The sequence below is a fragment of the Salvelinus namaycush genome, chromosome 25 (assembly GCF_016432855.1).
Source record: "Salvelinus namaycush isolate Seneca chromosome 25, SaNama_1.0, whole genome shotgun sequence".
Lineage (NCBI taxonomy): Eukaryota > Metazoa > Chordata > Actinopteri > Salmoniformes > Salmonidae > Salvelinus > Salvelinus namaycush.
The window spans coordinates 21434741-21451421 of NC_052331.1; the positions used below are offsets into that span (position 1 = coordinate 21434741).

General features: G+C 42.2%; 1 protein-coding gene across 1 annotated transcript; it reads left to right on the top strand.

Annotated features, from left to right (window-relative positions):
* Positions 1-27: 27 nt before the first annotated feature.
* tgs1 (trimethylguanosine synthase 1) lies at positions 28-14549 on the top strand. Its single transcript, XM_038963945.1, has 13 exons — positions 28-226; positions 334-398; positions 845-990; positions 2511-3213; positions 4166-4283; positions 6568-6654; positions 6850-7024; positions 7987-8353; positions 8496-8660; positions 10947-11090; positions 11527-11743; positions 12295-12373; positions 14233-14549. Exons 1-13 carry the CDS (start codon positions 114-116, stop codon positions 14344-14346), a joined length of 2493 nt encoding a protein of 830 aa, XP_038819873.1. The 5' UTR covers positions 28-113; the 3' UTR covers positions 14347-14549.
* Positions 14550-16681: the final 2132 nt, after the last annotated feature.

The following is a 16681-nucleotide window of genomic DNA, read 5'->3' on the forward strand; positions in this document are numbered from 1 at the left end:
CGAATGTTATTGAAGCCAACACGTGTGTGTATCCGGGTGAACTTCGATAGCAGTGAAAGAGCCTTTCTCTATTTACATTTTCCGCTAACGTTATCTAGCTAACAAGTGTGAACATGATGATTGATCATGGAAAATGGAATGTGGTTGCCGACATTATTTTCAGCCAAAGGAGCTTGGCTGGAGATGATGGGACGATACACTGCTTGTGTTCGAGAGCTTTTGTACAGTAAGTGAGCTAGCTAGCTATATAGTTACTATACAAGTACAACACACAATGTAAACTGTGTTGCATTGTTTTCACTTTGATTGTGTCCTCTTTTTCTCCCGGTGTAGTGATCGTGAGTTGTACAGATCTGACCGTAAAGCCATCACTAACTTGGCCGAAGGTGGGCTGCAAGGTAGGACATAACCAATGATGTAGTATACGTCATTGGACAATACCTAACCCTAGTCAAGTAAAGCTCAACGCCACGATGTACTTCACATCAACGGCGTTGATCAGACTAGTGTGACCGACTGGAGCTCAGACATCTCATACAAGTTTTGATCAAAAGTACGGATTTCGTCATCCAGTGAGTAGCCCGCAATTACACAGGTTATTGTCACATGTAATTGCGGGCTATGGTTACTGAAATCCATAGTTTTTGACAATCAATAATTTTATGTGACGTGGAGCTCCTGTTTGCCCACACTAGTTGCAGGTTAACTCCGTTGTTCTGAAGTATGTGGTGGAGTTGTCGTACTTGGCTAACCTAACCACTCCCAATAATTGACATTGACATGCATGTTGCCAACCTTTTCTGAAACCTGAAAGTTGTCTAACTCAGCCTATTGTTGCACTCAGAGGCAGAGGATGAGCATGGAGAGGACCAGGCAGAAGATGAAGAGACTGAGGAGGAGGAGGATGAACCAATCGATGAAGAAGCCCAGCTTATGGCCAGAATGGGACTGCCTGTAGAGTTCATAAGTTCCTCTGCACAGAGGAAATCTGTAAGTAGTAGGAAGTAAACATTGCCTGTTTATCCTTCACCAGAGAGTCCACCTAAAAGAAAGAAGAGGTCATGATGCTCCGATTACTGATGTGCGGGTTGACTCATAACCCGCAGTCCCCACAGTTATATCCGAATAAAGAGAAAACAATACCTCACGAGTGGCGCAGCAGTCTAAGGTCCCCCCCCCCCCAAAATTGCTCAGCAATGCTTGCAGTTAGCCACTGTCACTGATTCCTTCCAAACCACTCATTGTTGAATTTGCGATTTCCAACTTGTTGTATATTGTTTATGGCCGATGAGTACCGATACGTTTTATCTATAATTTCTCCATTATTTCTTTTCATATGACAAGGATGAAAAAGCATTTGCCAGTAGATTGTCGACTTCATGATGACTGCTAGCTAAGATTTTGAAAGTAAGATGTTGACATGATCAGTCCAATTAAAGCTACGGTAGATAACGTGATTTGACATTTTATCTGTGGCCAATGACCTTGAGCCTTCTTGGATGGGCACTTCTAATGTAACTCTTTGGCATCACCCAAGGGGCTTGAATTTTCTAGCGCTACACTTAGATTTGGCGGTGATGGTGTCCCCATGAATGACAGAACACTGAGCCAATCTCGGCATAACTAGAGAGCATTACCAACCCCTACGTTCCGTATATTTCGCTGGCTGCCCCACCACCACATAATCCACCGAGCTAGGCTGAAACACCTGCATTTTGGAGCTACCTTACTCAAGAAAGCAAAAAAAGAGACCAAGTTTGTATGCGGCTTTATTAACTCCATTTTATTTTTTACATTGTTTGCAAACTGATATGTAATATGTATTCATTTCAAAACAACATGCGAAACAGGCAACCCCCAAAAAATGTGGGGCTCATGACGGGTCGCCACTGAAAAGGATACACCAAATGTAGGCTACATTTTGACTCGGAACAGGAGAAATATAATTTCTTTCAACATCTTGAGAGAATGCTCATGCAGTTAGGGACCATCTGTAATGGTGCTATCTTTATCAGCATCATATTATTTCAACCACTTAAAATAGGCTATGCATTCAAGCCAAACTGAAATCTTATCAGAAACATGTTGGGTCGTTTTCACAGCTTTAGTTATTGCGTTTTATCCGGGTCCCTAAATGTATTTGCGCCCCGAAAGAAAACAGAGAACTTTTCTGATGTCAACTAGATTGAAGCATTCATTCTATCCATTTATTCTGGTGAGCAAGAGTTTATTAAAGTCTTCTAAGGCAACATATAGTGACAGAAGAGAAGCAGCATGTATCTAATTATAGACAAGTTGACTAACACAGCTTACCAAAATGTCGGGAATTATAAGCAGAAGCATATCTAAATCAGGCAAAAACCCAAGAAATCCTGCACACACTGTCAAAAAAATCGTTCTACCATTTCTGACTGTAGCCTACAGTGCATGTTCTATATTTGTGGGTTAGGGTCACTTTATCACAGTCCTATGCTCTCTCTCACCTAGTGTCTTTGTGTGTCTCCTGAAAGGCGAGAAAGTTGAGGAAGAATGCCAACCACTGGGAAGCAGCCCCTAAGAATCTGGATGAAGATGATCCACTCCAGTCGCAGAAGGATGATCCCAGTGTTGAAAGCACCAAGCCGGCGTTTGATTGGTTTGATCTCAGTGAGAAGCCAGAAGGAGAGACAGAGGCAGAACCTCAACCCTCCCAGGCCCAGGAGGGTTGGGAAGACTACTGGAGCCAGCAGGGAGAGGGGTTGTTGTGGCAGGGCTGGTTGGAGAAGCACCCTGAGACCTCCAGCTGTCCAGCCACAGCAGAGCCCCCCTGGGACTGCCCAGGCACTAAGGAGGCATGGGAGCAACACGCCAGCCACACCTTTCTCTACTACTGGGAGCAGTTCAACTACTGGGCAGCCCAGGGATGGACCATAGACTACTCAAGCAGTGCACCCATTGAAACAAAGCAGCCTGGACATGAGGGTGAAGCCGAAGGAGAGCCGACTCATTGTTGTGACCCAGGGGATTTAGAGTTTGAAGGAAGGCTGGAGCGGATTGAGGCGGGCACTAGTGAAGTGGTCGATCTGATTGGGCAGATGAGCTTTCTGTCAGAGGGAGTTGGTCGGTGTGATTTGAGCAAACAACAAGTGGACCACGTCTGTGGAAATGATGAACCTTGTGATGGTGGTAATCGTAAAAGAACTGCCTCGTCAACTAAGTCCACTGAATTAAGAGGTGAGACCTTCCACCCGCCTACATACATGATATTTCTGTCTCAGTTCAGTAAACTATCCTATATCGTTGAAGAGACTGACACTGTTGATATAGCAGTGATTCCCACAGTTCTTGCGCTCAAATCTATTAACCTAAATACCGGTATTGTGATTTTTTTCCCCCGTGGCATAATGAAAACACCAGGCAGACCTCACTCTTTGGTCCTTTAGAAAAAATGTTAAATATTGTGTGCTTTAGCTTGGAAAGTAAATACATGTGACTCTGGATGACAACATAATGTTTGTTTCCAACATCAGGGCTGTTTTCCTAAGTAATTTAAATCAGCTTCGTGTTTTGTTTCCTTGCCACAATACTAATGAGTATCGCGATACTGGTATCGTCCCGGCACTACTAAAGCTGTCAGAGTAGCCTATTGCAACCATGCAGCCCAATTAAATGACACATTATTGCTATAGCCTACTCAGAATGGGTAGGCGATAGCAATATGTCCTACACACCTCCCTTTTAACATATATATTTTAGTCCTTGTAAAAAAAAATTCCTTCCAAACTGGGTGACTGTCTGAATATTTTATACATCATACTATCAAAAGATGTGTTCCTTTGAATGAAAGGACCATGTGACACAGGTCCGTGCATTTTTAATGGTTCCTCTAGTCAGAGCGAGCAAAGAACCACTGCCTGAATCAACAGCTATCTCCTCTCCTCTCTGTGACTTTGTAGACTGTGATGGATGCTCTGTAAAAATGGAACTTTCCATCTTGTCTGTGACTGATCCCACACAACACTGCTGTCATTTCTGTTTCATAGCATCTCGGTTTTTATCTGGCTTTGTAGCATTGTTTTACACCACATGCTGACTTTTCCTTCCCCGTTTTATCCTCTTGCTCAGAAAACATGCATGTAGAATGCAATGTTGTAGGAACAAATGGATGTACACTTTTTCCCTTCAGATTCCAAACAGGACAGGTGTCACCAGAAAAACAACAACGGATCAAGTGAGAGAAGAGCATCTAATAGTGATGATGATGATGAACCACCAGATGGAAGAGTCACAAAACTTAAGCGAAGGTAAGCTACATGGCAATTTATCTAAATGTTCAGTATTTTACAGTATTGTCCTCTTCCTTCTGTTGGCATAGCAATATAGTACCAATAATAGTATAACTGGAAATCACTGTTTCAAGTGGCAAGAAAAAGTATGTGAACCCTTTGGAATTAGCTGGATTTATGCATAAATTGGTCATCAAATTTGATCTGATCTTCATCTAAGTCACAGCAATAGACAAACAGTGTGCTTAAAATACAAATTGTATTTCTCTTGTCTATATTGAATACATAATTTAAACAGTGTAGGTTGGAAAAAGTATGTGAAACCAAAGGCTAATGACTTCTCCAAAAGCTAATTGGAGTCAGCTAACCTGGAGTCCAATGAGTGAGACGAGATTGGAGATGTTGGTTAGAGCTGCCTTGCCCTATAAAAAACACTTACAAAATGTGAGTTTGCTATTCACAAGAAGCATTGCCTGATGTGAACCATGCCTCGAACCAAAGAGATCTCAGAAGACCTAAGATTAAGAATTGTTGACTTGATAAAGCTTGAAAGGCTTACAAAAGTATCTCTAAAAGCCTTGATGTTCATCAGTCCATGGTAAGACAAATTGTCTATAAATGGAGAAAGTTCAGCACTGTTGCTACTCTCCCTAGGAGTGGCCGTACTGCAAAGATGACAGCGCAGAATGCTCAATGAGGTTAAGAAGAATCCTAGTGTCAGCTAAAGACTTACAGAAATCTCTGGAACATGCTAACATCTGTTGACGAGCCTACAATATGTAAAATAAGAATGGTGTTCATGGGAGGACACCACGGAAGAAGCCACTGCTGTCCAAAAAAAAGCATTGCTGCACGTCTGAAGTTTTCAAAAGTGCACCTGGATGTTCCACAGCCCTACTGGCAAAATATTGTGTGGACAGATGAAGCTACAGTGGAGTTGTTTTGAAAGAGAACACAACACTATGTATGGAGAGAGAAAAAAGGCACAGCACACCAACATCAAAACCTCATCCCAACTGTAAAGTATGGAGGAGGGAGCATCATGGTTTGGGGCTGCCTCAGGGCCTGGACAGCTTGCTATCATCGACGGGAAAATGAATTCCCAAGTTTATCAAGACATTTTGCAGGAGAATGTTAGGCTATATGTCTGCCAATTGAAGCTCAACAGAAGTTGGGTGATGCAACAGGACAACGACCCAAAAGACAGAAGTAAAACAACAACAGAATGATTAACAGAAAAAAAATACGCCTTCTGGAGTGGCCCAGTCAGAGTCTTGACCTCAACCCGATTGAGATGCTGTGGCATGACCTCAAGAGAGCAGTTCACTCCAGACATCCCAATAATATTGCTGAACTGAAACAGTTTTGTAAAGAGTAATGGTCCAAAATTCCTCCTGACCGTTGTGCAGGTCTGATCCACAACTACAGAAAACATTTGGTTGAGGTTATTGCTGCCAAAGGAGGGTCAACCAGTTATTAAATCCAAGGGTTCACATACTTTTTCCACCCTGCAAGGTGAATGTTTACAGTGTGTTCAATAAAGACATGAATACTTAACTAATAACACAAACAAGTATAAGTTAACTGTTTGTCTATTGTTGTGACCTAGATGATCAGATCAAAATGTATGACCAATTTATGCAAAAATCCAGGTATTTCCAAAGGGTTCACATGCTGTTTCTTGCCACTGTATATGCTGACAGTGACTGACATATTTTTCATAGGGGATTGAATTGAACTACGATTCACCTTGTAAAGGCTTCCATTATTGTCTACGATTCACCTTGTAAAGGCTTTCATTATTGTCTATGATACAGTGCATGTAAAAGTGTCAGCCAGGGGAATGAATGGAAGTGCTTATCATCTGTATTTTCAATTTCACTTTGATCGAAGGAGATGTTCATGTCCAAGACACAGACTGATGCTTCTCCATGTTTCAATAACCAAGGTTTCTATAAATGGGATCTGTATGCATAAATCAGTAAACATCACGTGATGGCCCATTCCAACCCAAAGGCTGGTACTGGGGACTGATATGTGATTTAGCCTACACAATGCTTTGTGAGACTAACAATATTTTTCCACATTTCTTTTTTCTTGTCTATTGCATTTCATAAACGTTCTACTGTTGGCTATACATTCCCTTTGTAGTGTACTACTTTTGACCAGGGCCCTCCAGTCAAAAGTGTACACTATATAGGGAATATGGTACCAATTGAAATGCAGTCTTGTTCGATCATTGTGATGGTGTGTAAGGCTAATGCTGTGTATTGATCTATCTTCTACTGATATGTTGACCCAGTCATGAACTGGATGTGGAGGAGAACCCTCAGATGTCTGTGGATGAAGCCTGGGATAAACTGGGATTAAAGCGCAGCCACGACCCCATGTAAGTCAGCATTACTCCCTCAGACTTGGGACTACGTCCCAAATGGGAGCCTATTCCCTATAAAGTGCACTACTTTTGACTCAGCCTGGTCAAAAAGTAGTGCACTATACAATAGGGTGACATTTTGAAAAGAATCCAGGTATATGTACAAATGGTTGAGATTGATATTCTAAGAGGACAGTCTTTTTTTTTTAGGATTGAGAGCGTGCTGAAGTTTAAGCCCAGCCCCAGTCACCACCATGGAAGTAGGGCTGGGAGGAATAGGAAGCAACACGGAGGGAGGAAAGCAGCCTGCCACATCAACATGCACACCTTCTTTACTGAAGAGGGGGATAACACAGATCCCAAGTTGACCAAGACCTTTCAAAAAGTAACATTTTACAAATTATTTTCACAAACAGTACGATTACTATTGATTGCGATTCAAATAGAATCACCCTCGTTTTAGTACCGCACACCCACATTTCATAGCAGCTCCTGACTGGATTAGCAGGTGGGTGAGATGCCCTGTAGTTGACACTGGGGAGCCTTTTCAGAGAGGTCTACCTCATGTCTTACGCTGCCTCAGTCTCCACTGGCAGAGAGAGGAGAGAATGGGAGCACAGCCAATACTCCCATTCTCTCTCCCCTCCTGTCAGTGCTGGCCTCCTGACACACCACATCTCTTTCTGCATGCAGCTGCTTTTTTCAACCAACTGAATCTATTTACAATGAGCCGCCACACTGCACTGGTCCGAGGGTAGCCGCACTGTTTAAAGTTCATGGATCATCATTATTTGAGTCGGTCACATTTCATTGATAAGACTGTGCACATCACTGGCTGACCTTGAGGAGGACAGGAAGAGTGTGTTCAGCTGGTCGCTATGAACTCAAACATGCTTATTCAAACCATGGTAGAGAGGCTAGGAAATGCTACTATTCTGTTTGCTGACTGTGCGGGATTGTATTATCCCAGAGAAATTGAAACTTGTCAAGGTACTGCACTTCAGAAAGGTAATGACTTAGTGTACCTACAGGTATAGTGGACATCAGTGTGTTTCTACTGTGTTGAGACATTATTAATGTGTCGCACTGTGAGGACTTAAACCAGTTAAATGCAGTGCTTTTCCATTGATCTTTGTCTTGAGCTCACTGAATTGATCTTCTGGGCAAGACTTGCAGTATTTACTGTCTGCAGCAAATGGCACCATCATCCAGCAGGCACAGTAGAAATGACTTGATCCCCGTTGAGGCCTACTTTAAAGAATGATTTTGTTGTGATGCTTCTGTTCATCTAGCGTTCATTGGTCATGCATGTTTGTTGTATTCACTCACGTGCTGCTCTGTTTTCAGGTTCAGAGTTTCCTCCAGAGGGTTCAGAAAGACAACAGCACACACACAGCCGTCCCGGACATGTCAAAATGCCAGTCACATGAGCACGGGGAGCATGCCGACAAGGAGAGCCCTGCTTGTCCACAGTCAGAGGGAAAAGAAGAGAGACTGGAGGAAGAGATGCAGGAGGAAGAGGAGAAGGAAGATAGTCCTCAACTCTGTTTGGAGTTGGACTGTACTGAGCAGCTCCCTCAACCCTCCCAGCAGAACATCTTCACCAGAATAGAGGAAGCAGAAGAGGAAGAAGAGATTCAATTCAGAAGAGAGGTGTACTCACTGGACATACCAGACTACTTAGTTCCCAATGCACTTGAACATAATAACACAGGTGGGTTTGCCTCAACAGCCGGTTTAGACCTTTTTCTAACCCAGGGCTTTTTCATAAAGAGTTCATGTCAGATCTATACTTGTTGGGGTGTATTTCTTGAAGTCTTGTACAATTTACTACTTTTGTGCTGCCTATTTCCCAGAGTCTACTGGGAAGACTGGTAAGAAAAAGAAAAAGAAGACAAAGAAAAGAGGAAAATGTGGAGTGATGCCAGCTGAGATTGCAGCGGAGCCCGAGCTGGCTAAGTACTGGGCCCAGCGCTACCGTCTCTTCTCCAGGTACGATGAGGGCATCAAGCTGGACCACGGTGAGTCCCGGAGCAAACACACACTTAAGAAAACACAACCAATTTCTTCATACAGGCTCCAGCAGAAAGGGTTAATCATATGGAGGAACTACCTGACCTCCATATTGTTGTTAATATTCCTCTAGTTTGAGAATAACTATTCTCCTATTGTAGTCTCCCAACCACATCTATTAATGCAGCCCAAACAGAGGGTCAAATGTGATTCAGGAATGCACTTTATTCTGAAAAGAAAAGGATTTTCTCAAGGTGACTGAATGTTAAGGATTTTTCTCTGGTTGAGAAACAAATGGCTGTATGTCCAAGGTAAAATCTACAGTTTTGCTGCTCCTGAAGTCTAACATCATGTTGTCAAGAGAGTCAGGGATGTTGAGATGTGGTGGTGGGGATGAAGAGGGCACATGGATGAGCTGGCAGGCAGGGCCCACCTCGGTCTGTCTTTAGGGAGAAGTGCTGATGCCAGTGAAGCATACCTCACCCTCCTGCATCACATGACACCAGCAGGCTTCCTCCCTGTCTCCCAGCAGAGCAACTCTACTCTCGCTCTCTCTCGCTTCCTCGTTCCCTGCTCGTGCACATGTCCTCTCATTTAAGTGCACCAGACTATGACTCTGCACTGATAAGAGACTAATGATTGGCACTCTGTATGCAGATTAGGTTCATTTAAGTAGAAGGATTAGTTTTCCATTTCCAACACAAAGTGTAGATACTGTAGCGGAAGCAGAAGCAACCTTGTACTCTGGAAGCACAAATATTCATACTGTTAGTGCTCAGTTAAAGCTTTTTTTTTTCACCTCCAAATGGATCCTTCTTGAGTTAGCATTTTAAACATCGATTTTAACATTAGTTCAAAACGTCAAGTGGTTCTCCAACCTTTTTCTGGCAAAGAGTTTATCTGTTATCAGAGGGCCAATCTCGTCCTGCCGAATCTCTCCCTATTCTCCAAAGTATTATGACTAATATGTTCCCCTCGCACCAATCAGAGATCTTTCACAGTGCATTCTGAATTCTGTTTGAAAACGAGATCAGAGCCTTCGTAACTACTCACTTATTCATGTCAACAGAGGAGAGCCAGGATACATACCACAGCATGGCTGAAACTCACTCCAGATTATTTACACCTCGTCCTATCAGATTCATATGGTGTCTATTGCTCAATTAGATACAGGAGGAAAGCCAGAGAAAGTCTCTATACAGCCTCGTGTAGCAGTGCCTGGCTGATGAGAGAGAGCAGAGTGTGAGGGGTAATCTAGTATTTTGGGACTGAAGTCATATAGGTAATAAAAACTCTAACATGGTGTTAGAGGTTTCCTTCAGGAACAGCAATCTGTTTTGCGAATCCACTGCAAACTGAAAGGAATATCTCCTATCTCAGTGAACATTAGGAAAACAAATCAAATGCATCTATTTACGGATCCTCCCTTGAGCTCAATTGGAAAGTCCATCCATGTTCCTTTGTGAAACACCCTCTCCTCAGCCACTTGTCTCAGAATGGAGGGAGGGATGAGTACTGTAATGAGAGTGAGGAAGGTGAAGCGTTACACGAGAAGAGTGCACTCCCAGCATTGTTTGCCTTAGCAGGTGTTTATTCTCTGAGGAGGCTGTGAAAACAAGCAACTGAAAAGAAACCGTCGATGGCTGCTCGAGAATAAAGGCAGATGGTCTAGGTGAGGAGACAGGAGGACGTGGTTGGTCTATGAAGCATCCCAGTCTCAAATATTCCTCAATATCCACAGCATACTTATTCAATACTTTTTGGGTTGTCTTGTATGGTATATTCAGGCTATTCTCAATTTAATTGAAAGTACACACACCTACTTTTATATTCCAGCAGGCCTAATATTTGTCATTTGCCTGCAGTAAAATGTTGTGAATGACAGCTGTTTTAAAATGTAACCATCACTAATAGTGTTTTGGTTATTTTGGGGAAGTTGCAAATGGAACTAGCATGACTTATGAGCCCACAAAATCAATCAATTAGATGAGATCATATTTCTGTACAAATTTGATAAATCAATAATGAACCAAAATATTTGGCTTGAATATCAGATTGGTATTGTTTGAACAAAACCAGTTGACTGACCTCTGGTGGCTATGCTTTGCATTGGGGAACACCCCAAATCCGATAAATTCAATTATGATTTCTTAAAATATGAATCAATAAATAAAACAATTCTACACTGCATATATATTTTTCATTTTAACATAGTAAAATGAGACAATATTAATTGCATCTTTGTATTCAGTTTGTTAAAGCCTTTCACTCTGTCCATTTGTCTGTCTGTACAGAGGGCTGGTTCTCTGTTACCCCAGAGAAGATAGCAGAGCACATTGCCCTGAGGGTCCAGGAGAGTTTCCACTCTGAACTCATCATAGACGCCTTCTGTGGAGTGGGAGGCAACGCCATCCAGTTTGCCCTCACTGGGAAGAGGGGTATAGTAGCATCATATTTGAGCCAAGCTTCAGAGGCTCCTTTGCTTTAATATCTTATTAACTTTAGATATTTGTGGTTACTGTATCTGTATTTGCCTTTATAAATAGGGCAACAGTATTCCTGACCCTGTGACGTGACCAGGAAAACCTCTGGGGCCCATATTATATCCTACAGGTTAACAGTTATGATGTGTCATGTTGTCTTTAGTGGTTCTCCCTGTGTGTCTGACTCAGTCTGCGTGTCTTTCCATATATAGTGCAGTTATGGGCCCTGGTCAAAAGTAGTGCACTACATAGGGAATACGGTGCCATTTGAGATGCAGCCTGGCCGTCTATGTCCCTTCCTCCAGACATTTAAACAGATATAGAGCATGTTGTCCTGAGTGGTACTCCCTGTGTGTCTGACTCTGTCCTCCATGTCCCTGCCCCCATGCAGTGCTAGCCATTGACATCGACCCGGTGCGTCTGGCCCTGGCACATCACAACGCCCAGGTCTACAAGGTGGCAGAGCGCATCGACTTTGTGCAGGGAGACTTCCTGCAGCTGGCACCTCGTCTGCGGGCGGACGTGGTGTTCCTCAGCCCTCCCTGGGGCGGCCCAGACTACCTCAGCGCAGACGTCTTCGATATCAAGACCATGATGTCGCCAAATGGATATCCTTTATTTCTCACAATGAAGCTGCTCTCAGGCTATTAGTCAGGCAACAGGCCAGACTCTGAGACGGGCCAGGACAGAGGCACACGCAGATAGAGGCAGAGTGACAAGGCCAGCAGTTTGTTAGCTAGCTAAGGGGGAATGTGAAGACAGGATTTGTGGATGTAATGAGAAAAAAAAGGAACCCACACACTGCTCTTGATCGTATCACTGCTCTTTAATAAGCTTTACATATCAGCCTCACGTTCTGACGAGGGCCGTGAGGCCGATACGTGAAGCTTATTAAAGAGTAGTGATACTATCAAGAGCAGTGTGCGGGTTCCTTCTATTTTCTCATTTTATTTAACTGTTACCATGCACCTGCAAAAAAGATAGCTCAGATGTGCTAGTGCCTTTTGAGGAACGTTGAATGTACAGTTAGTTTTGTTTGTGGGTTGGTCTTTTCTTGCCAATCTGAGTTTCTTTTAATATTCCACTAGTATTTACACGCATTGTAGCGTTCTATTATGTTGCCGAAGAGTTGAACACGGTTTTCCTTAACTCTTAATACTTTTGACATTTTCAGGTTGTCCAAAATAATATCTGATAATATTGTGTACTTCCTCCCACGAAATGCAGACATGGATCAGGTAGGTTATATGGACAAGTGGAGGAGTATTGGTGGTTTGCAACTCATATTTGGATGTTGAGTCTTTGTGCATGCTAGTCATGCTTGGCTCATTTTCTACCATTGATTCGAGATCTATTTCTATTTGTTGATATTTCAGTGTAAATTAGATTACAGCAATACAGTCTGAAGGCCTATAGAAGTGTGATGTTTCTGCAGGGCTCCTTATATGGAAGAGGATAAAAGCTGCATCCCAATTCACCACCCTTATCCCAAAGTGTGTACTTGCACATTCCTCATCATTGGATTGGTATAAGGGTTGGCAAGAGGGAGTTGCCACCATTTGATAAATCCATGCAAGAAAATGTGCAAGTGCACACTTCAGAAAAAGTTAGGACATAGCCGTAGTCAGAGCTGATGCCAGGCGCCCGCCTGCCCGGCTGAGCCTCCTCTACTGAGCATGTTTTGGGGAATGCCCATACTTCTCCTTTATTTACTTGGTTGCCCATCTCTGTGCTATCCCGTGGCCTGGGGCTGTAAGTGTTCTCACTGTCAGATCAAAGGCTCCCAGAGCTGGGAAAGGCTACATTGGCCTCATGATTTCATTATGCCTTCATGCATGTTATCAGCAGTCTAACAAAGCAGGCTGTCACCTATTTGGTAACCTATTGACCTACTTATTTAGCAGTGGTAGATCTAACTATTTTGAGTGCATGTCTACTACTACTTGCTACTATAAAGCTAAGTCCATGGTAGCTGTTATCAGAAGATAAGTATAATGAGCTTAGAAGAAGCACACTCCACTCCGTATTTATTTGGTCAGTGAAGCTAAAATATTTAAATTTGGCTATATACCCCAGGATTTTGGATTGTTTCATATGAGGCGACAGTATAGAATGTCACCTTTTTATTTGAGGGTATTTTTATACATCTGTTTTACCTGTATCTAGTCCCCATTTGAAGAAGTCATAAGTATTTGGCCAAATTCACTTATTGTATTAAAGTAGTCAAACGTTTAGTATTTGGTCCCATAGTCCTTGTACACAATGACAACATAACCTGTCACTACAAACGTGTTGGAAGCATTCACAGCTTGTTTTGGCCAATAGGAACTGAATGGTGAATAATGTATTGTCACTTATTTTAAGCAAGAATAGAAGATGTTTCTGAACACTTCTACATTAATGTTGATGCTACCATGGTTATGGATAATCATGCATTAATTGTGAATGATGAATGAGAAAGTTTGAGGCAGAAAGATGTAAAAAAGAAAAAGTAGCTTCACTGTCCAAATAAAGAGGAGTGTATTGACCCAAGCCACCCAGTTGATCAATTGGTACCATTTGCGTATTGGCTAATTGCACTAGGCCCCCATTTATTTTATTCTGAGTTAGTGAGTATTGTTATTTTTCTGTTTCATTCTCTAGAGGGGTTTGATTGTGGTGGTTCTGACTAAGGTTAGTTAAATAAAAATATTTAGGTCAGTCTGGCCTTTACTGTCATTGTCAGAACACCGTGGTTTAGCAAACAGGGCAGAGTTTAAACAGGCAGCCCAATTCTGATCTTTTTTCCACTAATTGGTCTTTTGACCAATCACATCAGGCCTTTTTCAGAGCTGAGCTGATCTGATTGGTCAAAAGACCAATTAGTGAAAAGATAAATCATTATTGCCTCTGAAGACAGCCTCTGTAAATAATAACTGGCCAGCTTTGTAGGTGTACAAATCTATTACATTACTTTTAATTTAACTTTTCATTGAAATATACTTTCCATTATAAATCAAGGTGCTGATTTTTTTTGTCTATAATAAATGTTCATGTCAATGACTCGGACTTGTAATTAGTATAGTAACAATGTTTTATTTTTATGGTTGGGTTCCAGATCGCCTCTCTTGCTGGGCCCGGTGGGAGAGTAGAGGTGGAACAGAACTTTCTCAACAACAAGTTAAAGACAATAACTGCATATTTTGGCAATTTGATTAAATCAGATGGCTAGTTTTATTTCACCTAATGCTAAACCTGATCTCAGTTTGAGGTCAGTTTTTTTTTAGTGCATGATGATGTGTAGACATACCATCTGTTGTTTTGTGTTAGTCTGCCCATGTGGTTATACACGTTTTACTGCTTTGATTTTTCAAAAAACACATTTTCTTGCATCATCTATTTTTGTATTAAAGCTAACCATGCCATTTTACATTGCCTGGTTCTCAACATTGTCTTTTTTTTGTGGAAATACATTCAAATGTTATCTACACACTAGATATGCGTAGATAGATGGGCATCAGAGTATAGCCAGCCAGCACAGAGTGGTGCTTGGGTCCACAGATAGGGCTCGCTCTCTGTGAGCTCAGAATTCTTATACCAGCTAGCATGGACACTGACATTTGTGAATCTGATGCAGCCGAAGAGCTACTGCCCCCTTACCCGGGAAAGGACCGAACAGACAGGGACGTTGGACCGTCGAAGAGGCACACATATGATGAGAACTACATTGATTTTGGGATCACTTATATTGGGAGTAGTGCCTTTCCTCAGCCATGGTGTGTTATATGTGCAGAAGTACTCACAACTTAATGAAACCTTCACTCTTGTGCAGACATTTAGAAACAAAAAGATGCCAATTTGAAAAATAAGCCACAGGAGTTTTTTGAGCGAGAATTAAGACAACTTTTGAGTAGTAAGACATGTATAAAAGCAACAGATACCATTAATAAGAAGGGGCTCGAAGCGTCTTATATGGTGAGCTACCGAGTGGCTAGGACAGGCAAGTCCCATACTATTGTGGAGGACTTAATTCTTCCTGCTGCCGCGGATATGGCTGGGACAATGCTGGGGGAAAAGGCCCAAAAAACTACAGACAATGCCTTCATCAAACAACACTGCTTCACGACTGTTACATTTATGTGGGGTCAATTAAGGAACACATCCTCTTCTACAAACCACTGGAAACCAGTACAACAGGAGAGGATATTTTTAAAGTACTGAACAGCTTTGTGACATCAAATGGACTTGTGGTCAAGATGTGTTTGTATGTGTACTGATTGCGCAAAATCCATGACAGGGAGACATAGTGGAGTGGTAATGCGCATGCAAGCAGTTGCTCCCGATGCCATTTGGGTACACTGCAGCATCCGAGAGGCTCTTGCTGCCAAGGGATTGCCTGACAGCTTGAAAGACGTTGGACACTACAGTGAAAATGGTTAACTTAAGGATCAGACCCTTTTTTTTTTAATTTTCCCCTAAAATGACATACCCAAATCTAACTGCCTGTAGCTCAGGACCTGAAGCAAGGATTTGCATATTCTTGATACCATTTGAAAGGAAACACCTTTAAGTTTGTGGAAATGCGAAATGAAGGAAGGAGAATATAACATATTAGATCTGGTAAAATATATATTTTTTGTGCCATCTTTGAAATGCAAGAGAAAGGCCATAATGTATTAATCCAGCCAAGTCGCAATTTAGATTTTGGCCACTAGATGGCAGCAGTGTATGGGCAAAGTTTTAGACTGATCCAATGAACCATTGCATTTGTTCAACATTTTGTGCCGGAGCTGCCCAAATGTGCCTAATTGGTTTATTAATAACTTTAAGTTCACAAGGCCCCTGAAACCCGTGTATTTTCTGCATTATGCAATGATATGGGCAGCAACCATGTAACGCTTTTACAACATACAGAAGTGCTCTGGTTATAAAGAGGCAAAGTATTGACACTAATTGAGAGACGAGCTAAAAGTTCTCTTTACTGACCATAATTTTCACTTGTCTGACCGCTTGCGTGATGAGTTTCTCACACAACTGGCCTATCTGGATTATGTTTTTTCTCGCCTGAATGATCTTCAACTATTCAATTTGGGGGACAAAATTTAGGCTATGATTGAGAAGTTAGAGCTCTTCTCTGTCTGCATTAACAAGGATGATAACAAGGACAACACACAGGTTGTGTGCAAATCATTGTATGATTTTTTTGTGTGCAAATGAACAAGCTTACAGACAATGTCAAATGTGATATAGGGAAGCACCTGAGTGAGCTGGGTGCGCAGTTACGCATGTACTTCTCCGAAACGGACGACACAAACAACTGGATTCGTTATGGCCTACCTCCAGTCCACTTACCGATATCTGAACAAGAGAGCATCATCGAAATTGCAACAAGCGGTTCTGTGAAAATTGAATTTAAAATCAGAAACCACTGCCAGATTTCTGGATTGGGCTGCGCTCAGAGTATCTTGCCTTGGCAAATCGCGCCGTTAAGACACTAATGCCCTTTACAACCACGCACCTATGTGAGAGTGGATTCTCGGCCCCCACTAGCATCTAAACTAAATACA